The sequence below is a fragment of the Eptesicus fuscus genome, chromosome 1 (genome assembly GCF_027574615.1).
Source record: "Eptesicus fuscus isolate TK198812 chromosome 1, DD_ASM_mEF_20220401, whole genome shotgun sequence".
NCBI classification, from domain to species: Eukaryota; Metazoa; Chordata; class Mammalia; order Chiroptera; family Vespertilionidae; genus Eptesicus; species Eptesicus fuscus.
The window spans coordinates 78,068,735-78,091,857 of record NC_072473.1 but is presented as its reverse complement, the minus strand read 5'-3'; the positions used below and the strand labels follow the sequence as shown (position 1 = coordinate 78,091,857).

Genomic DNA, 23,123 nt, shown 5'->3' with positions numbered 1-23,123 from the left:
TCATTTGAGTTAATACAATAACAAATGGTGAGTAAATAAATAGTTATAATGCCAATAATGAAATCTAAAATTTATTGAGCATTTACTATGTGCCAAGTACCATTCTAAGTGCTTTACATAACTTCTCTCATTTTATCCTCAAAAGAATCTGTCAGGTACATACAACTGGCTCTCTTTTACCAATGAGGAAATTACTAGTAAGGCTCAGAGGATACTATTTGACTGAAGGTTATACATCTTCAAATTGCAGGTCTAATTCCAAAGGCCAAGCTCTTAAAGACTCTTTATGAGACCTCCACAAAATCCACAAAATATGTCTGAGGATACCAGAAAGCAGTGAGATCCCATGATATCAAAGATGTATGTTTATTCCATGATCTTGTATGGAATCAGAGGTATCAGTACAAATTCATGTTTTTAACACATACACAAATATATATCAAATAAATATGTATGTACATGTATACATATACATATGTAGGTATACATGCATATATATATATACACATAGAGAGAGAGAGATGTTTAAAAAATAGATGTGTATATGTGTCTGTGTGTATATACCTAGATTTCCTAGTTTTGTCTGCTGAAAAGGCCTAAAAGTAATGACACCCCAATAGCAATGAGCATTCCAAGCATCGAGATCTTGATCTCTATATACAATTACCCAATTTAAAAAACTATAGCTCCTTGGAGACAGGAGCCAACTGAAAAGGGCTCCTATTGGCCAAATCTGGGATAACTTCAGAAAAAAAAGTAAAAATAGCGTAAGTCATTATAATACTTAGAATAAAACAAATATCCATAAATTCATGCTGCTATAAATAAACAACTGAATAAATAGCAGAGAAGTTAAAGTTATTTGTTACATTTAAAATTAAATTTAAAATGCAAAAAAAGTGTTACAAACTGAAAATTACCATTTGGCAAATATCACAGTAATAATCATTTAGGCCAGAATCCTCAATAGATGCTAAAATTAGTGGGCAAAATTTAGATGAGAAGGATATTTACATTGTCTCACAATATTACACCATGTACTCACAAGATTTGCTCACTTTGTAATTACATAGGGAAAAAATAGTGTCTTTACGGTGGATAAACCTGGCAGACACAACTTTAACCAAGTTATCATAGTTAACTCAGGTAAAGAGTCTAATGTGTTGCATATACAGACATCAAAAGCCAAATAAAAACACATTAGAAATTATGTAAACACTCTTGCATAGTCACAGAATAGATACATATATAAACATATGCACAAAACTACATATAGATAGTTGAGTGAATAGAGTTGGATATGATGGGTAGATAAATTTGTAAAAACAACAAAAATGAACTGGGCATCTTAAACAAATATACCCTGTTTCATCACAATAAAAATACACCTGAAAAGTAGTTCAGTATACTTAAATTTATTATGAAAACTGACTAATTAAAAAGTGATATGGCAAATCATTCTTCAAAATAATCATCTATGACAAATTAAATTTGTTTTATAAATCTGACCTTTTATATATGTGATTTTATACAATCACATAACCTGCAATAAGCAATTGCTCTAGTTTGCTTTTAAGTTATCTCTGTCTATATACACATGCATATAGAGATCAAACTCTGATCATTTTATTCTAAGCCCAAATCTATTTGCATTATACCATGCCACTTCTCCTATTATCAGAAGGAAGAGATGTAATCCCCATTTTATGATTTCCATTTCACCTCCAGTGTCTCTCCCTTCCTCACTAAAAAAATAAAAAATAAAAAATAAAAAAATGGCAGAGATCCAAATACTCTGAACAGCAAATAAATCTCTATAGAGTACATACAAAGGAGGCAGTATAGGACAGTTATTAAGGGTAAAGAAATTGGAATCAAACTGCCTTGATTCAAATTCCCAGCTCTACAACTTATTACCTAAGTGATTTTCAGCAAATTAACCTCTATGACCTGTAGCTTCTTGATCTGTAAAGTGGGGACATCAATGGTATATATATCATAGGTATTTTGTGAAAATTAAAGATGGTCATGTATATCAGCATATTAGCACAGTGCCTGGCACGTAGTAAAAACTCACAAATGTAAGTTATCATAACAATACTGACAAATTATTTCTATTGAGCAGTATACTTCATAGAGGAAAAACTGTTCTGTGGCCCTGAGCCACACTACAACCTTTAATGAGTTGTGCCTTGATCACAAGGGAGATACCACATACATAAAGAAGGAGTGCATATCCTACTGACAGTGAGTCAGTACAGGTATAATACCTTTTCTCCATCACTAGAAATTACTTTTCCAACCTAAAGCTGCCTTTTCCACTTACTGCTAACCTTTCAGAATAAAGGTTATTACTTTATTCCACCTAATATATACTCTACCTAAAAAAACGTTCCACATATTTGTGACATCCCCATTTGGCATGACTTCAAAGATGAAGAAATCACTTAACTGAAAAACTAAAGCAACTTAAGTGGCACTGCTCTTCCTGTTAGAAAAATCCCAATACTAGACTACTTCAATCAACAACCAGCCCCACTACCATCCAGTTTACTCTGGATAAGGTCACCAATATCCCCGCCACTAGTATGGAGAGCAGATACCATTCATATTTTTGAGATGATTAAAACATTCATCTAACTGTGATATTGATGCATGAAGCAGAAAAATCAAACCCCTGGTTTTATTAAAGGCACAATATCCTAATGATAGAGAAATGTAATATAAAATGTTCTTTAAAAACTATATAGAAGGAGCCTGGCCAGTGTTGCTCAGTGGTTGAGTGTTGCCCTATGAACCAGGTCACAGTTAGATTCTTGATCAGGGCATATGCCTGGGTTGCAGGCTCAATCCCTAGTAGGGAGTGTGCAGGAGGCAGCTGATCAATGATTCTCTCTCATCATTGGTGTTTCTATCTCTCTCCCTTCCTCTCTGAAATCTATAAAAATATATATTTTAAAAATTATACTGGAGGAAAAAAGGAAAAAAAAAAAACCTTCCATGGTGTCTTCTGTAATTTCTTCATGAACACTTAATCTTAAAAAGTTCCAAGAAAATAGGCTTGCTGCCAAGTGTTGTCAACCATAAAAAGAAATCACATTTTTAATACAATTGGATTTAATATAAATTGATACATAGTATTTCTGTACATACATGTATGATTGGTATCTGGTGCACATTTATTAATAGCAATGTCAAAAGAAAAAATTGAAATATTTAATGAAATATCTATAAAATCTTTGCCCCGGGCCAAATGCCATAAGCAGTAAGCACCTACCTAGATGTTTTTAGAAATAACTATTTTCAACAACATAATTGTACTTTTATCCAAGAGTCTGTAGCACTATTAAGTGACTAAACCTTTCTCCATTAAAATGCTCTAAATCAAAAAAGCAACTTTAACTCATCTATCTACTTTGATGGAGAATAAATTATGGCAAATATAATTTAAAATATTTATACACATAGCTTTTTAACAGATGTGCTATAATAATTATATTATGTACTTGGAATAACATGAAAAATAGCCTTCCTATCTAGACAGTTTCTGGAAGATAGAAGGAGGGCAATGTTATCTGTGTCAGACTGAGTGTATAGAGAAGCTAGATAGCTAACTTAAAAGTGGACCCAGATAAACTATAACATATAAAGAATTGATAGTCACTCGACCATGTGAAGGCCTAAGCCATGATCTCATACTGAAGTGTTTTTACAACCACTTATTATGATCACTCAAATATAACTTAAATAATTTGATGCATACTTAATTCTTTTTTTCTTCAACCTTTTATTCCTAAAGCATCCACTTTCCCCACCAGGCAATTGTTTTTATTAGTTTCTTGAATATTCTTACAGAGGTATTTTACTTTCTAAACTCTTTAGAGGTTAAATGAAACTACAGATGATGGGCTTTAGGCCGAAGAACATTTTCTCTGGCAAAGCCATTCATTCCTTACATCTGCCTCTCATACCCAGAAGGATGGCGGGTGGGACTAGCCAGATACCCTTTTAGGAGACTTATAGAGGTTTTAAATTCTACATTCCTAAAACAGAGTGGAACTTTTTGCTCTGTCATTTCACACGTGCATTCTCCTCCGCTCTCTTTTAATCAGAACACTCATTCTCCTTTGGAAAAAATATAACTTTTCCTTTAAAGAGGTGATGGGCAACTTCTCAATTTGTTCCGGTGCCTTAGTTAAAAAAAAAAGTAAACAACAAACAAAACCCCAGAACTTAAAAACAAAACAAAACAACAACAACAAAAAAAAAACTCAGAAGACTGGAAGCCTGAGGCCATCCTCTTCACTTCATTCTTCCTGGTATGTTACTTGAGCATTTGCAAAAAGGATGCCAAAGGGGAAACACAGTCTCTACAGAGGCTCTACTGACCAAAGGTTAGGGTAGGTTTAAGTTGCTTAAGGAAAGGGGAAAGGGGAAAAACTTCATGGGCGCCCGTAACCTTTTGATGGAAGCTCGAAATTAGAAAAGCCAAAATATCAAACTATAGACAAAGTTTAGAGTGCGTGGGTTGAGTACAACTAGTGAAAAGGTTAGCCAGAAGGCAGGCTGGGAAACACCCCAGGGCTGAAGGTGGGGAGGAAAAGTTTTAAATACCTAACAGAGCTTAGTGATCCATTAGCCTGAGTTCTCTGCCCCAGGCTCTGCTCTAGTCTCCAGAGCAGCTAGCTTCGGGAAAGCCAGCAGCCCTATTTTTAAACACTTACACCTCTCCGTTGAATTTCAGAAAGCTTGAGTTACCAGCGTTAAATTTAAATAATGTTTCTTCTTAAACAAGTGAAGACAAATTTGAATTCCCTAGCCATGGCTAAAGATAAAAGAAGGGAAGGGAACAAAAAGTGATTTCAGCATGAGAGTGAGATGATGAGGTAGGGGGGCGGGGGGGGGGTGGGGGGGAGAAGGAAGGACTTACCGCAGCCTCTGCAGGCTGCCCCCACAGACTCAGGGCCAGTAAGAACAAGCCGACTGCCAGGCTGACTCCACGAAGTTTCATTCTTCTCCGGCTCCTGCAGCTCCTCAGCACCCACACGAAATCCCTGGCTGGCTCTGACCAATTGACATAATCTTGAGGGTTATTGGGTGAGAGCTAGAGCCTGAGAGGGAGAGCGAGGGTGCCCCAATTGTGCAGGTCGGCTTAGGTGAGGAGAAAGAAGCTTTTATAGAGTGGAGGGGGAAAAAAAGAAGAAGCTATTCTTTCCTCCCCCCTCCCCTTCCCAAAGCCGGTCTCTTGGGAGTACTTTTCCCTTCTGTCCAGACTTGCAAACTTTTTCCTCACGCAAATCCCACAGATCTACTTTCCTGCCTGTCTTCCCCCGCACCTCCCCCTCCCCATCAGCTCTGGGGAATTTGAGGATCACTCCGCCACAGCTTTAGACTGCAGCAGCAACCTGCGAGGGAGTGACGCTCAGTTATTTGGGGGAGGGAAACTCCCAGACCAGCTGATTGACCACTGTGAGTGTAACCGAGAAGCTTTTCTATTCGTTCACTTGCACTTTCCGTGGATACTACTCTTCCCTGCCCAGTTCAACTCTCATTGGTGTGAGCACCCAAGCCAATTAGAAATAGACCTGAGTTGGGACTATTTTTTTAGCGGATGGATCTCATGGAGAACGGATCTTTTTACTGTTAATGATTAGAAAAAGTTTGGTCGCTGCTCCTTGAGCTGCTGGTGTTCTTTCTCTTCCACTCTTTCACAGGGAAGTTTCTACATACAACAGAATATGTGAAAATATTATAAATATATTTGTATAAGTAAATATATGCTTATAATCAAAGAATTAAGAAAATGAACATATCGATATTTATGTGAAGACTATTGGGAGCTATATATATATGAGACTTGGGAGCATTCAGTAAATATTAGTAATTATTATATGGTTGAATGTTATTCAAAGACAGTCATATATTTTTATTTAGCTACAATGAATACCATAATATTTACCTCTTATATTGGATTAGCCTGAAAGTTTTTCACTCTCATTATAGTTGTGTTTCAGAGGGACTTAGGACAGAGAATTAGTAGCTGCCAGGCAATTTTCCTTAAAATAACACAAACACCTAACTAGAAATATTTATATTGAATTGATGGCAGTTGTATAGATGTCTCCCAAAAAGACCTGGGCATTATTATTTTTTTTAAATTTTGGTACATAGATTTATTTTAAGTACCAACACATCCAGAAAATACTTGGATGTGGACTCCTTGGAGGGTCGTATGGGATTTACTGAAGAATTCTTCAGAACATTTCTGTTATCTCAGATCCTAGAATTTATAACTTTAGAGTCTTTCAAGGCTTTAGAGCTATTTCATGGGGTCCCACTCACCTTTATGTTCTACTCAGTGTAGGGTAGATTTACAACTCCAGGAACTATCAGCAGCAGCACCACCACCACCCCTACCTCCCAGGAGCTTAGTATAAAATCAGTTGGAATGAGTGATGTATGCATTTGGGCAAGCCTGAAAGGACATGTTGGGGCCCACTTGTCTACATAAAAGCCCTGTGCCTTAATCTATGTGTGTGTTACGTTGCAACAGTTAACAGTGGCTCATGGAAGTGTGTGATGCATAATTGCTTATATCTTAGAGTATAGGTCTCTATGAGCTGTTCCTGAAGCTGTGGAGATGCGTGGGGATGTTGTGATAGAGGTTCCTCAAAATGAGAAAGACTACCGGCTGCCCAAGGTAAGGTGGATGATTGACAGCAGACAACCCCGCCCCCTTCCCTTCCATTCCTTCCTCTCTTGGTGCTGGGAACTATCTTTTGAGCGCGGCAAGTTGTAGCGGGCACTGCTGAGCATGTTTCCCTTTAGGGCACTTCTTATCTAGGAGCTGAATTTAGTTTCTACCGAAGTGAGCTACTTCCCTCCCCTACCCTGTCCTTCTGAATAAGGAGCAGCCTCCAAGCATCAGCGGAGCCCAGATGAGCCTGAGCTTCGGAGCCACTTAGCAGTCTCCTGGGACCCAGCTCTGGAGGATCCGAAAGCATGCACCGTGGGTGAGCTGTTGCTGCCCCGACCTCCCTTCCTCTTTCCTACTTTGGACTATTTTGCCAAACCAAAACTATACATACTTGTAGTTCTGTCATTGCAGAGAAAGTGGGGTCAAGCAGCAAAAGATGGTGGGCGGGGTGGTGGTCTGTGGACAGACGCAGGACTCTGGAGCCTTAGAGAGCCCATGTTACTCACCCTCCCTCCTGTTTCAGGTTGTGGCTACTCCTGATTACGTTCTGCCTGAGGGAGAAACTAGCCAGAGCGGTGAGTCTCTTCTCCGGACCTTTCCCTCCTCCTCCTTTGACCCCCACCCCATCCCACCTCTGGTGTTTGTGTTAGGGGGATTACAGAGGGTTGCCCCACAAAATGTAGGGTTACATCACTCTCATTTCTATTCCTCATTCTTAGAGAGGAATAGCAGAGTGTCAGCCTAATGCCTTTGGGAATCAGACATATTTCTGTCCCAAAACTTTGTAATGGTTTGGGAAAATAAAAGTAGAAGACACAAGAGACACAGGAACCTTTACTGGACGACGTGAGATGACTGACATCTGAGGCCTTTCTCTGCATCAGTATCTAAGGCAGAATAAATGTAATTTTCCCTGGTCTACAAGAACATGAATTTGGCGCACAAATTTGAGAGTTGAAGGGAGCACAAGGAGTGGGACTTGAAAGTGCTGCAAATGTTATTGGAGTTGAGCTTAAGTATTTGTTTGTGAGTCCTTTGGCAGTACACAGTGACAACATCTGGATTCGTCTACCTGAACTGAACTGATAACACTAGGTAATGTTCAATTTCTGTCTGATGTTGTATTTTATTGGTTTTCTGTGTGTTTTATTTTATGCATAAAATTAAAGTGGTTTAGAATAGAAAACAGTTTAAAGTTAGCATTTAATAGGCTGTTTAGATATCTTACATAAAATCAACTAGTGATTTCAGGCAAAGGAATTTCTGTAGACATTTGATCAAGAAAAGTTTAATGGACCCCAGGAATTAGAGAGACCTCTAATGGAATTACTAGGATAATTTACCAAAGGTAGAGTGCTCTGAATAATCAGAGATGCTGCAGTTTTCCAGTCTCACTAGCTACTTATGCTGACAGAAATAAAGTTAACTATTGAGTTAAAATATGAAGTTGTTCCACTATTGACTACTATTTCACTGTTCTATTTAAAAAACATCTCTTAATAATAGCCAGCCATACACTATATAGATAATAAATGAATAAAATTTTTACCTTGTGGGTTTTGACAATTTTAACTGATTGGCTCTAATTTAAATATTTTAAAATCCTATTTATAAAGCAACACAATTCAACCCATTAAAATTACATAATGCCTTTATGGAAAAAAAATGATTACATTGTCCTGGCATATGTCTTTAAGAAAATATCAGAATGATGTGAAATAGTTTCCCTTATGAAAAGAGGATGATGCCAGGAATCTTGAATTTTAACGTTTTGTGGCCTCTTAACTCAGAATGTCAGCTCTTATGTAAGTAAATTCTAGACTTTTAAGCAGATGTATTGATCTCGGGTTCTGCACACTTCTCCATCTGATTCCTCCAGTATACAAGTTTAGTTATGTGTTGCCTTGAGGCTCAATACAACATGTATTGAAAATGCCAGGTTTTGATTAGTTAACAATTTTTCCAGGAACCTTGCACTTGTGAAAATATCACACTTGGGCAGAATACCCTCCAGTGAAACCTTTATTTTCAGACTCTGGCTGATCATATTCAGTGTACTTTTGGGAAAAGCACTAAGAAATTATTCTAAATAGCTGAAGACTTCCCAAACACTGCACCCTGTCACTTGATATCCTTAAAAGTCAGCAGAGAATGATGCCTTCAATTATTAGAACATTGAAGTGTGTCTCCAGAATCAAACATTGCTTTGGGAAGCCTTTTATTTATTGTTCTATAATGTCACCTGCTGTCAGTGTGATCTTCTTTGGTAAGACTAAAATGAACCTTGAGATTCACTGACAGTAATTTCTTGCCTTAAGTCCAGAGCTGCTTCCTTCAATTTTTTTGAAAAATGGAAGAGAAAGAGGAGAGACACAGGGTAAGTTTACAGAAGGTGACTTTTCTGAAGGGAATTTTTTCTTTTTCATTGCACTCTTTGTATTGGATTCTCATCTATATTGCCTGATTCTCATCTTCTACTCTCAATTGCAGTTTATCCTCTGGGTTTGTAATTTTTTTTCACCTTTCAAGTGGTTTTAAACATTTTATTTCTCTGTACCTCCTTTTACTGATATTAAAAATAACTATTATGAATAGATTGACAGGAACTGTGTTGTGCTTCACTGTGAGAAAGTGTCTTCACTGTGAGAGTTAAGTTGCCAAAGATGGAATATTGGTGAGCATTTAAGATAGATTCATTTAGGTGCTTTTGGGTTCCTCTTTGTCAAAGTTTATAAAGCAGTACTCTTTATTAAATGGATGGAAAGCTAAATGTTAAAATCCAGGATTAATAAATGAATTTCCATTAAATTTCTTTTAAAGGAGTGATGATCTTTATTCAGTTGAAATATTACACAATTTATTTGAATGTGATAGATCTTAGGATTTCAGAATATCCATAAATGTTTTTGGTTATTAACTGCCTAAGGCACAACACACACAAGTTTATCTAAACATAGTCTCTCTTACTCTCTAGAAGTTTACTTTCTCAGACAATGGTAGTCATTGAGTTCCTTAAAAAATAGGATACTTGATGATAAATAATTATCTTCATGTGCATACATTGTATTAGAGAAAAGACTAGAAAGACCAGTATCTCACCATAGGTCAACATGTCTAGGAGTTAAAATCTGTTCCAAAGTGGCTAAGGTCCTTATGTTTTGTTTCCAGTTTTCTTCAGGAAAGGCTCTAATACAACCAAACATATTTAAAAGTCAAAGTCTACTGGGAGAGTTATTTGGGTAGAGAACGGGCAATGGGGAGAATACATGTATCAGTTGTCCCTTCTGCAAAGAACATAGGTAAAATGCCTTTAGCCACATTCAAATCAAGTTCAGATTGAAATACCTTTTTTTTTTCTTAAAATTTTAACTTGTGTAGATTGATTCTTTCCACTGTGATTCAGATATGGAGAAATCCTAATATTGGGATTAAGAGTATTTGCCTTGCTGGGGCATGTGTTTCTACACATTTTTTCTTTTAAAACCTTTATTGAAATATAATTTACATACCATAATTTTCATCCATGTTATCTATACAATTCAATTATTTTTAGTACATTTACTAAGCTGTGCATCTATAATGATATCCAGTTTTAGAATATTGTTATCACCCCAGTGAGATCCTTCATATGCACTTACAGTTAATCCCCATTCCCACACACAACCTCAGGCAAACATGAATCTACTTTTCTATCTCTGTAGGTTTGTCTTTTCTGGACATCCTATCTAATAAAAGAGAAACATGTAAATTGATCGTACCTCTGCTACACCCACCAGCCAATCAGAGCGAGTATGCAAATTAACCCAACAAATATGGTGGCAGCCACGGAGCTGGAGCTAGCAGGAGGCTTGGGTTTCCCCCAGCGATGGAGGAAGCCAAGCTTCCTGCCCGCCCTGGCTGTCCCAGGCCTCAGCTCAAGGCTACAGAGTTTCAATTATAGAAGATAAATAAATCCCAGATAAATGCTTCCAGCTGACCCTGGCCTCTGCTCAAGAAGGCGCTGAAAAAAGAAAAAGAAAAAAAGGAGGGGCTGGAAGCTTGGGTCACTGGAGGGTGTGGCCAGCCTGCAAAGAGCCATCAGCCCCTCACCCAGACTGGCCAGGCACCCCAGCGGGGACCTCCACCCTGAAGGGGGTGTGGCCAGCTTAAAAACAGCCCTCAGCCCCTCACCCAGGCTGGCCACGCACCCCCAGTGGGGACCCTCACCCCATAGGGTCGTGGCCAGCCTGCAAACCACCACAGGCCCCTCGCCCAGCTTGCCCCATGTCCCAAGGGAACCCCCACCCTGATCTGGGACACCCTTCAGGTCAAACCAGTTGGCCCCCACCCATGCACCAGGCCTCTATCTATACTAATAAAAGGGTAATATACTAATTAGACTGGCAGACTTTCCAGGAGACCTTCTGGACGTTCTTCTGGACAAAGCCATGGTGGCAAGGCCAAGGTAGAGGTGGTTAGAGGCCAAGAGGGGAGGGCAGTTGTGGGTGATCAGGCCAGGATGGGACAGCAGTTGTGGGTGATCAGGCTGGTGGGGGTGGGGCCATTGGGGGTAAGCAGACCAGCAGGGGGGCCAGTTGGGGTGGTGAGGAACACAAGTGTCCCACCCTGCCCCTGGCCACTCAGCGCCTGTGTATGCAAATTAACCCTCCATATTTGTTGGGTTAATTTGCATACTTACTCCTAATTGGCTAGTGGGCATTGCGAAAGTATGGTCAATTTGCATCTTACTCTTTTATTAGTGTAGATATACACTGAGTGGCCAGATTATTATGATCTCTGAATGCATAATAATCTGGCCACTCAGTGTGTGTGTGTGTGTGTGTGTGTGTGTGTGTATTAGAGGCCTGGTGCATGAATTTGTGCATGGGTGGGGTCCGGCCAGCCTGGCCAGGGGGAGGGGACATGGGTGGTTGGCCAGCCTGCCTGCTGGTCGAACTCCTGGTTGAGGGGACAATTTTCATATTAGCCTTTTATTATATAGGATATACACTGAGTGGCCAGATTATTATGCATTCAGAAATCATAATAATCTGGCCACTCAGTGTGTGTGTGTATATATATATATATATATATATATATATATATATATATGTATCAAGGAATCAAGGAACTTATATATATACCAAGGAACTTATATACGTATAGGCATAGCCCATGGACACAAGCAATAGGCTAGTGAAGACCTGGGGTAGCTGGGTAGGGGCTGGGAGGATGGGGGTAAAGGGGAGGTATCTGTAATACTATCAACAATTAAAAGTATATTTTTAAAAATAAAATAAATATATATATACTAGAGGCCTGGTGCACAAAATGCATGCAGCCCGGTGGGGGGGGGGGTTCCCTCAGCCCACCCTGTACCCTTTTGCAGTCCGGGAGTCCTTGGGCCTAAGCCTTCAGTTGGATATCCTTAGTGCTGCCGCAGAGGCAGGAGAGGCTCCCACCACCCCACCATCTCTTCACTTGCCAGCCGTGAGCCTGGCTTCTGGCTGAGCAGTGCTCCCCCTGTGGGAGCGCACTGACCACTAGGGGACAGCTCCTGTGTTAAGTGTCTGCCCCCTAGTGGTCAGTGCACGTCATAGTGACTGGTCATTCCGCCATTCGGTCGATTTGCATATTACCCTTTTATTATATAGTATTATTTTAAAAAGTAATTTATAGGCTTCACTAGATTGCTAAAGTAATACATGACATTAATAAAGAACCTTTAGTTTATGCAATTGGTTTTTACAATAAAGTGTCACTTTCTGAGGCTTGTTCAGGCATGGGAGGGCATTTGTAATGACTATAAATGCCACCAATCTTTTAGATATTAAGCATATTAAGTCTTCAGTAAATATACTCCCATATTCTATAAACTCATACTCAAGCCATATCATAGGAGCAAAATATGCTGTTCCCCTAATTATTTCATTAGTATAAGAATGAAACAAATAAATTGACCTCAAATATCAAATATATATTGGTTTTTGCTTGCATGTATTATATGGATAACTCAATAATTTAACCACCCATGCTTTTAGTATAGACTTATCCTAGGTTGTATAGGTGGCATGACATAAACATATCCTATCTAATTAAGAGGGAATATGCTAATTGACCCTCATGCCATTGCAAAATTTGCAGCACCCACAGCCAATAAGGAGGGAATATGCTAATTGACTGCCTAACCTCAAAGATGGCAGCACCCACAGCCAATAAGTAGGGAATATGCTAATTGATTGCCCTGCCCTCAAAGATGGTGGCACCCACAGCCAGTAAGGAAGGAATATGTTAATTGACTGCCCTGCCTTCAAAGATGGTGGTGCCCACAGCCACACGATGGTGGCATCCAGTCCCCTTAGCCCTGCAGGGCGGCAAGTGTGTGGCAAGACCGTACTCCTTGCACCTGTTTCCAGAGTTCCCCAGTCCCCATAGCCCCCCAACCTCCCAGGGCCGGCCCGAGGCACAGGCAAGCCTTGGATGGCAGCTGCCCAACAGTCTAGGGCCAGCCCAAGGTGCAGGCAAGCCTCGGATGGTGGCTGCCCAGCCGCCCAGGGCTGCCCAAGGCTCAGGTAACCAGAGCTGGCCAAGGCCCAGGTAACCAGCTGTAGCAAAGGTGTGATGGGGCATCACTTTCCCGATTGCCAGGTTGCCTCCTGCCCCTGAGGGCTCCCAGACTGTGAGAGGGGACAGGCCTGGCTGAGGGACACCCCCTCCAATGCATGAATTTTCATGCACCGGGCCTCTAGTAGAAAACATTAAGAAAGCAACATGCTGAATTAAATTATTAAGTCCTGCCCTGGCTGGTGTTTGGCCTGTGGTTAGAGTGTCGGCCCTTGCACCAAAGGGTCGTGGGTTCAATTCCTGGTCAAGGGCACTTACCTGGGTTGCAGTTCATTTCCAGCCTGGTCTGTCATATGCAGGAGCTCAACCAATTTCTCTCTCTCTCTCTCTCTCTCTCTCTCTCTCTCTCTCTCTCTCTCTCTCTCTCTCTCTCTCTCTCTCTTTCTCCCCCATCCATCTTCTCCACTCTTTCTAAAAACCAATGGAAAATATCCTTGGGTGAGGATTAAGGGGAAAAAAAAATCATTAAGTCTTTTTAAGCTTAAATAAATGTCCCATTGAGGCAGATCATGGGTCTCTAACTTGTTTAAAAGTCTAACTTGCTGTATATAGAAAACCTGATAAGCATGCCCAAAGGAAACAGTGATGAGAAAATTACTTAAAACAATTATCCACCCTCTTACCATCTTTAATCTCTCTCTCCCAGGATTTCTTTTTTTATTTCTACAAACAATACTGAAGTCTTCTTATTATAAAAACATGGTTTTTTTATTTGTTTGTTTTTGTTGTTGTTTTGTTTTTAATTTGTAAAATAAAATTTATTCTTAGGGCATGGGGAGTGGGAGAATGGAGTGTGTATAATAGGATCTAAGAGAGTTTTGTGGGGAGGGATAAAACCATTATGGCAAGTTATCTCCATTTTACGGGCAAAGAACTGAAACAGAGAAGTTTATTAACTTGCCCAGGATCACACAGTTAGTAAGCAGAAGGGGCATGTAAAACCCTGGTAACTGGGTTCTGGAGTCAATATTCTTGACTACTACAATTTAGGTAGTCGAGGAATATTTGCAAATGGGTGAGTATTTCTAAACACAAACATATAAATGGAAACAGAAAGAATTTGTGATTTTTAAGTATGTCTATTTTCTAATAAAATTTACTTTTCTGATTTGGATCAATATGAAATTTTTGTTTGTTTTAGAGTTTTTTGTTTTGTTTTGAGGAGCCATAGTCCCTTAAATTCAGGGAAAAATTATTTCACTTTGATAATAAGAATTGATCTTAACTTCTATCCTTTCTGACCTACATAACATCCTGATAAAGGACCTTGTCAGAAAAGGCTTGAGTTTAATTTATATAAATTTTGGATTTGAATTTTTAAATTTAAATTCTTTATTGTTTAAAGTATTACATATGTTGCCTTTTAAAAAGATATTTTAAAAAAGCATGGCTTCATTTTTTCTCTGTAACTCTAACCACCTCAATCATATTATTACCAAATTCCTGGTCATTGTCTACTCTTCTTCAACAACTATTTAACCTTAAGCCTCTTACAATTTAGACTGATTCTACTCCACCAAAATGACTGTCCTTCAAGTTGCTAATGACAAGCCCAATGGTTTCTTTGTGGTCCTCATTCCATCTGACTTTTCTTCTATAGTGTTTGGCATTTTTCATTCATTCTGAAATTACCTTTCCTCCTTTGTCTTCCAAGACACTATGCTTTATTGTTTCTTCTTATACTTCCCTGATATTTTCATATTACTCATTCAACATTTATTGATTGAGCAACCACTGTATCCTATATAGTATACCAGGCTCTGGTGACATAGTAGTGAACAAGTCAGGCATGATCTTTGCCAACGTGAAGCTTATAATTTCCATCACTCCCTGGTCCCAAAATGGTGGGTTTCCTCAGCATTTTAACCTTTGCCTTCATCTTGCCTCAGTAGTATTAACTATGCCCCCTATATATTGATGACTTCCAAATTTATATTTTGAAGCTAGACACCTCTTTTAAGCTCTAAACCTACTAAGCTCTTGTTCCTGTATATAGATAAATTGATATATACAAAGTTACTTAAAACTAGAGCTTAGCCTTAACTGGTTTGGCTCAGTGGATAGAGCATCGGCCTGTGGACTGAAGGGTCTCAGGTTCGATTCTGGTCAAGGGCATGTACCTTGGTTGCAGGCACATCCCCAGTAGGAGGTGTGCAGGAGGCAGCTGATCGATGTTTCTCTCTCATTGATGTTTCTAACTCTCTATCCCTCTCCCTTCATCTCTGTAAAAAATCAATAATAATATATTTAAAAAAAAACACAAAAACTAGAGCTTAGTATAACCACTCAACCAATGTCAGCTATTTTTATTTTGTATTGCACCAAACACAGTGTATCCAAAAATAAAACTATTTTATAGTTCTTCCATACATTCCAACCTGATGCTATCATTTTTTCATTTTTGATACATGGCATCATCATCCACCCAGTTTCAAGCAAGAAACTATAGAATCAGCCACTAATTCTCATTATCTCCATCTTTCTCACTAACTTCTGTTAGTTTCACCAAAAAACTGGTAGAATCTAGCTTTTCCATTTATATTATGTTGGTTTCCATCCTCATCAGCATACATAAATAGCCTCTTAACTAGGATTTGTTTGTGTGTGTGTGTGTGTGTGTGTGTGTGTGTGTTTACATACTGACTCTATTCTAATCTCTACACTGCCACCAGGGTTATTTCACTAACAACAAGTCCAATTGTATTATCTTTTGATTTAAAACCTTTTTTGGTTTCTTGTTTCTTCCAGGATTAAAATACATACTCCTTGGCTTAGCATACTTATGGCTCTTTATTATCTGGACCTAGCTACTTTTCCAGCCTTATGTCTCTGTTTTTTCCCTGACACCCATCCTTGTCAAATTGATAGTGCTCATTACACTTTATTCAGATTGAACTTCTCTCCATTCCCAAACCACTTTATGTTCTGTTACATCTCTTTACTTCTGTATCTGGAATCACTTTCTCCATCTTTTATACCTTCTCCTCTACCTAGTGAACTTTTACTCATTCTTTACACAGATAAAATGTCATGTCCTCTATGAAATAGACCTCTCCAGAAATAAGCATTCTATTCCTTGTGCTTCTAAGGTTCTTTGAGCCCCTCTGGTAGCACCTACTATGTACTATAATTGTGACATTCCTGTGCTTATATGGCTATAGTGCCCTCTACATTCTTGTATTTACAATGTAGAGGATAATGTCAAGTATATATTAGGTGATCAATAATGAATATCAAATGATTAAACAGATCTACTCCTAATAGTCTGTAACAAGTGCCTTTTCCCTGTCTATCTTAGGAATTACTTATGCTAACTCTAATACCAATTGCTTTGATGGAAAAATAACAACCTTGTTAAAAAGTATTTCCCAATTTTGGCAACTGATATATGACAAGATGAGAAAAAGGGAGCTGTCAGACAAGACTCTTTTGTAGATGGTATGTCTATAAGAATGATCATGTTTCTTAATTGCCCCCTCCTCTTTTTCCCCTATCCCACCACTTTAATAATGACATATGATTTCCTGTGTTTTAAGTTTGCAAAGCACTTATTCAATATTATGTTATTACTTACACAAGTCTAGCCTATGAAATATATAGGGGAAATATTCTCAGCCCAGAGAGATTAACTGATTTATCCAAAATCACAGATCGAGCAAAGAATAGAATTTGGGTTAAAACTCATTATGTTGTGCTGTCTCTCTAAAACAGACTTTTTGTCATCTCTTATCTGGATTCCCACAACAAATCTAATTGTTCTGGTTTCAGCCATCCCCTGCCTCCCATCCACTTTTTAATACATCTTCTCTCAGTAAGCAAAGGGCCTATTCTAAAATACAAATATAATCATGCCATTTGAACATTTGTGAAAGCTCCCTATACCTGTTATCATCTGGCTCTGCCTACCCATCTGTCCTCATCTCCTGTGATTGTTCTTATTTTAGATCACACTTATACTTTAATGGTGGATCAACATACCATGTTTTTCCTTCTGTTTGAAACACTGTCCTTTTCTCATTCTTTGTCTTCCTCCTGTCTCTACAGGTGAACATATTATATTTCCATGAAGGTCCACTTTAGTGAATACTTTCCTGAAGTCTCTTCTTGTTCCTTTTTTTAAAAAATTAGTGTTTAGAATATTACATACATCACCTTATCTCCCCTTCTTTCTATCCTCTCTTCCTTTGTTTTTCTTCTTTCTTTTTCTTTCTTCTTTCTTTCTTTTTCTTTCTTTCTTTCTTTCTTTCTTTCTTTCTTTCTTTCTTTCTTTCTTTCTTTCTTTCTTTCTTTCTTCTTTCTTTCTTTATTTCAGTGAATATTTATTTAGTGCCTACTATGTGCCAAACACTGTGATCATCCCTGTTGTTTGAAGGATGATGGCACGCACTAAGCCAGTGTGGCTGGAGCAGGTGAAAGGTAAAGTGGAGGGAGGTAGGCAGAGCACTGCATGTTATGAGGCTGGAGGAATAGGAAGGGGCCAGAACTGCCCTGCACTCTTAGTTGCTCCCTGACTTCTCAGAACATTTGCCTCATGCCTGAACTAAGGTGTTTTTCTCTGGGTGAGTATGATAGGCTGTATGATAATTACTGGCCACTGACTCTGTGTCCAACACTGACAAGCCCTTTATACAGTACATGAAGGGATCACTCCTGTGGCACACATCTGTCCCATCCAGGTTTATAAAATGTAGGCAAGACATGAGGTATGTGTCATTTCTCAGCTCTTTTGGGGTTCCATGTTGAAGGCTAGATGTCTATTTCCTGATATTTCCCTTTATCGATTCCAATGTGGTTCAAAAATAAAATCTTGGAATCTTGAGCCAAATGCTCCTAGGTTCAAATACAGACTCCAACACTAACTATAGCCTTAGAGAAATCACTAAATATATTAACTCTAAAATTATGACTATTGTTATTCTCCCACCACTCAGTGTGATAGCTTCTTTACTATAAATGGGTTGTAAGTCATTTGAGGTTCACTTTAGAGAAAATTGCTAATTATGTGTTGAATTTGTATTTCAAGCTTCCTAGAGGAGAAAAAAGAGAATTGTCATAATTGTTCCACTTTCCCCAAAGCCACTTTACCTATGCTGCTCTAACTTTGTGACCTCCTATGGAAACCAAGTTCCCAACTAAAGATTATGTCTGAAGATACCTCCACAGGCATCTTTGAAGTCCCACTTTCCCTTTGTCTATAACAATAGGGCAACGTTTGCCATTATCTTTCAATCCGGGCTCCTTATACTGAAGGGGAATTGGTGCTGCTCAGAAGAAATTTCCTGGCCATAAAATCTCTACAGCATTTACCTCAGAGAAACCATGCTTTTTCAGAAATGTCTGGGACCTCTGGTCAAGAGACTGAATTAATACTTTGGGAGACATATTTCCTCTGTGGGAGGGAGCAAAAATTAAGTGGTATTTTTTCTTGCTCTGTAAAGCTTTGAGTGACCTTTTTTATTTTTAAAAAAGAGGTTTGTTTTTTATTTTAAATTTATTTTAGAGAGAGGAAGGGGGAGGGAGAATGAGAGGGGAGAGAGAGAGAGAGAGAGAGCGCACGAGAGAGAGAGACATCAACCTATTGCTTCCCACATATGCTGTTTTCAGGAAATACTGACATGATCAATGAGTCTTTTGCCCACTCTTATGCCAGACAATTACCTGAACATATAACTACTTGTATCATATATATTTAGCATAAATACACATATCAAATACAAATACACATAATATTTTATTTTTATTCATTTTAATATTTTTGTTATAAATGCTGACACTCTAATCACAGTCTTTGCCTTTAGTTTTTCCCCCTCTATATATGATCTTCATAAATCACCACTTTTATACTTCTTTGGTCAAGAAGTTATTACATCATTGAACTGCCTATTCAGTTAAAACATTATATTTCTCCCCCATCTCCCAAATCTTTCCCTAATGGACTGCCAGAATAATTGAAGACATAATGGTCAAGTTGAAAGAGATATGTAGCTTTCTCTGGTTTGATGTCCAGCAATTGTTTTGAGCCCTCAGTCTGAGCCCTTCAGTCTTGAAGCCATGAGAAGAGATGGAAGCTCCCATTCTCCCTAATGTCTGTGATAGCCAGTTTATACTCTCTCAGTCAGAACTTAAGCTAGTGGGGAAAAGAGCATTCTGACATAAAACAGTGTACTTTAGGGTCAAATTAACAGCAGTCCACCTTCCACCGGTTCCACATTTCCTGCCCCAATGGTGGGTGTGTTTTCCTGCCCCTTTCTCTATTTTGAAGGATCTCTCTGTGAATTTCTATGTGTACATTTCTCTGTAAATGTATACATTGGTTATTCCCTCCTGTATACCACTGAGAGTATATATTTAGTTAAGATTTTTTATTTGTAAGTTTGTTTACTGTTTAGTGTTACCTGTCTTTTCACATTTTGAAACAATCTCAAAATTACAGCAACGTTTCAAAGTATAGTACGAAATGATTTTCTTTATCTATTTGAGAGTATGTTGCCAATATGATATCACATGACTGAAATATTTTAGTGTGTGTATTTCCTACAAAAAAAAAGATATTGTGTTGTATAATCATTTTATTCTATTTAAAAAGTTTATGAAACATTTTAGGCAACAAAAAAGTTATAATACATATAAATATTATATAAAATAAAAATGAACATATACAATAATGTAATGAAAATAATATAATGAACAAAGGACCATAACTCAATCTAAGAAATAAAATATTACCAGTGTAGTTAAAACCACCTGTGTACCACTCCCACAGCCCTATATCCACCATCTTGAATTTGGTATATATCATTTATTCCTAAGCTAGGGTCCCTACATGGGTTTTAGGTGGGTTTATAAATGCCTTGAAATTATATACAAAATTATATATGTAGGCCTCTGAGATTCACCAAAGCCCTTCTTGAGGTATTTTTCTGGGGAAGGTCCATCAGTTCATCACTTTGATGAGATTTATATAGATAAAGATAAGAGTGTGTAAAGTACCAGATTTCATGGGGAAAATAGCCTACAGTTAGTGCATATCCTTTCCTGCCACTCCTTTATTGTTTAGTTCTTTGTATTTTGGCTTTCTCCCCAACCAATTTACTGAAATTGCTTTCTTTTTTTTATTTTTATTTTTATTTATTTATTTTTAAATATATTTTATTGATTTTTTACAGAGAGGAAGGAAGAGGGATAGAGAACTAGAAACATCGATGAGAGAGAAACATCGACCAGCTGCCTCCTGCACACCCCCACCGGGGATGTGCCCGCAACCAATGTACATGCCCTTGACCGGAATCGAACCTGGGACCTTTCAGTCCGCAGACCGATGCTCTATCCACTGAGCCAAACCGGTCTTGGCTGAAATTGCTTTCTTAAAGGTCACTTTCTAATTACTAAATTCAATTACTTCTCAGTCCTTATCCTCATTGCACTACCAATAGCATCTTACTCTTGGACTCACTTCTCCTTCTATAATTTCTCCTTCACTTCCGCTTTCTTTTTACATTCTTTAGTCTGCTCATTTGAAAAATATACCTGCTTCATATAGTTGTGAGGAATAGAGCTATAAGGTTCTTATAAATTGCCTGTTTGATGTAGTGTTTAGTAAATTGTAGCTAATATTGACAGCTTTTGTACCACTGTGGTGTGTCTCTTCATATCCAAACACCCTATTTAAGGTGTTACTAATGGACAGAAGTCATGCTAAGAAGACAACCTGTAATTACTGCCTCAGTTTCCTGCAGTGTTGTGCATTATCTTAGTAGTAGCCATATACCTATAAGTAGCTCAGATTAGCACAGGATCAATTATCCTTAGAGTCTTCAAGAGAAAATAATTTATTAGTTAGTTTTAAATTGCATAGATATATATTTTTTTTTTGAATGTCATTCCCCGAAGTTTATAATACTATTTTCAGCCTGGTCACTTTTAAGGGCTCAGATGGTAAAAGGTAGTTCTCCCTTCCTTGTTTGTTCAGCTTTTGCCCACTCTGCTACTAAATAGATTGAAAAATGAAGGTGCCAACTCTATTATGAAGGACACCTGCTGGCTTTAAACTGGCTAAAGGCCAGTTATTCTGGATAGGCCATTAAAGAGCCATATGACTTTCCGTCTCTATTTACTTGAAACAGAATGACAGGAAGAATTTATATCAAGTTACCAGTCCCCTGAGCCTTCCCTGTCCTAAGCTGTCCTCTTTATTTTCATGTCTACTATTAGCTGCCAGTAACAGTGGCATACTTTTGTTCATATGCATAATAGAACCTTACAATATTTGAGGGCAAGGCCTCTGAGATGCACCAAAGCCCTTATTGAGGCTCATCTGTCAAGAGCAAAACAGTCAAATTATCTTTGCCCTCTGTTAGGTAGAGTACTTGACTTCATAATTGCCATTCCTTTAGTCAGGCTAGGGTCGGTTATGTTGCTGTAGCAAAAGACTCCCAATACCTCAGTGTCTCAAAATAACAAAAGTTTATTTATAGTTTACACTGCATGCCCATCATGTATCACCTGGGAAATATTATGTGGGTCTTAGACTAGGACTCAGATAAAGCAGCCACCATCTGGAACATTGCTGATTGTCCTGTCAGAAGGAAAGAGAGCTCTGGGAGGTCTCACACTGCACTACCAATTAAATCTTATTTCTGCATGTGACACACATCACTTTTCTGATATACCATAGGTCAGGTTTGATCAGGCACCAGTGGAGGCCAGGAAGTACAATCCTAATATGTGCTCTGAAGGTGAAGAGCTAGAAATATTCAGTCACACTATTACTTAATGTGCCCTGTAGAAAGATAACACCTAGCACCTTCTCTTTCCTTGGGACATCTTGCTAAGTCCCTTCCTTTCAATTTCATTCATTCATGTTTCCTTGCTTTTGCAGAAATCTAACTATTTATCAGTTTGGTAATCATTGTTCATACTGTAGGCTGGGTTGCTTAATACAAGGTCCCACACCCTTGATTTGAATTCCTTCTGCCTCTTTGGTGTTTTTGCAATTGTTTGCTACAGTGATATAAAGAGATATTAGCTTACAATGGTTTTGTTTCCGTAAAATGTTGTCTTTTGGACTCTTCCTCACGTTCTGTTTGTACTGTTATAGTAACAGAAATTTATAATTATCTGGTTCTCTGACCATAAAAATCTGATTAAATGACTTGCCAGAGATTATGTAGTTAGTTGGTATTGGAGGAACCTAACTAGAACTCAGGTTTTCTGACTTACAATCTGTGTTCTTTTTATTATTTACACCAAGTCCTATTATAAAGAAAGTTGCATAACTGGTGGCTGTGTAATTTACTTCCAGAGATGACTGATAACAACAGACTCTGGTCTTTAATCTTTAACAGAGGAATTTTCCATTTAAATGTCTCCTTGTGAGTATTTTGATGAATTCCATGTCATAAAATCAGATTTCTGGTATTCCTATGTTGACAAGTTTGCATTCGTTCCTGAAACAATAACTGGCTCTAAACAAATCAATGACATGATCCTATCTATAAGACTCAAAGGACTTTCACCACCCCTGCTGCATCTCAATCTAGAATAAGGCATTGTATGCACTGTGTTATTACATATTTCTTTCTCTTTTACTCTTTATTGTAGAAAGTATTACATATGTCCCCTTTATACCCCCATTGACCTCTTCCAGCCCACCCTCACCCCCCCATACCAGGCCTTCACCACCCTATTTTCTGTGTCCGTGGGTTATACATATAATGCATACAAATTCACTGGTTGATTTATTCCCACCCACCCACCCTCCCCTGCCTTCCTTCTGAGGTTCAACAGTCTGTTTGATGCTTCTGTGTCTCAGGATCTGTTTTTG

The 23,123-nt window shown here is 38.3% G+C and overlaps 2 protein-coding genes across 3 annotated transcripts in view; one reads left to right on the top strand and one right to left on the bottom strand.

The window, feature by feature from the left end:
• Nucleotides 1–5,011, bottom strand: part of COL4A5 (collagen type IV alpha 5 chain) — a 309,426-nt gene extending 304,415 nt beyond the window's left edge. For both annotated transcript variants that reach the window (XM_054723296.1, XM_054723239.1), the window contains exon 1: nt 4,931–5,011. In XM_054723296.1, coding sequence (XP_054579271.1) covers nt 4,931–5,011 — 81 coding nt within the window. The remainder of the gene's footprint in view (nt 1–4,930) is intronic.
• A 1,783-nt stretch (nt 5,012–6,794) lies between these two features.
• The window catches only part of COL4A6 (collagen type IV alpha 6 chain), a 464,282-nt gene continuing 447,953 nt past the window's right edge, over nt 6,795–23,123 (top strand). The window contains exons 1-2 of the mRNA XM_054723173.1: nt 6,795–7,013; nt 7,221–7,272. Of these exons, the coding sequence (XP_054579148.1) occupies nt 7,003–7,013; nt 7,221–7,272 (63 nt within the window). The 5' untranslated portion in view covers nt 6,795–7,002. The remainder of the gene's footprint in view (nt 7,014–7,220; nt 7,273–23,123) is intronic.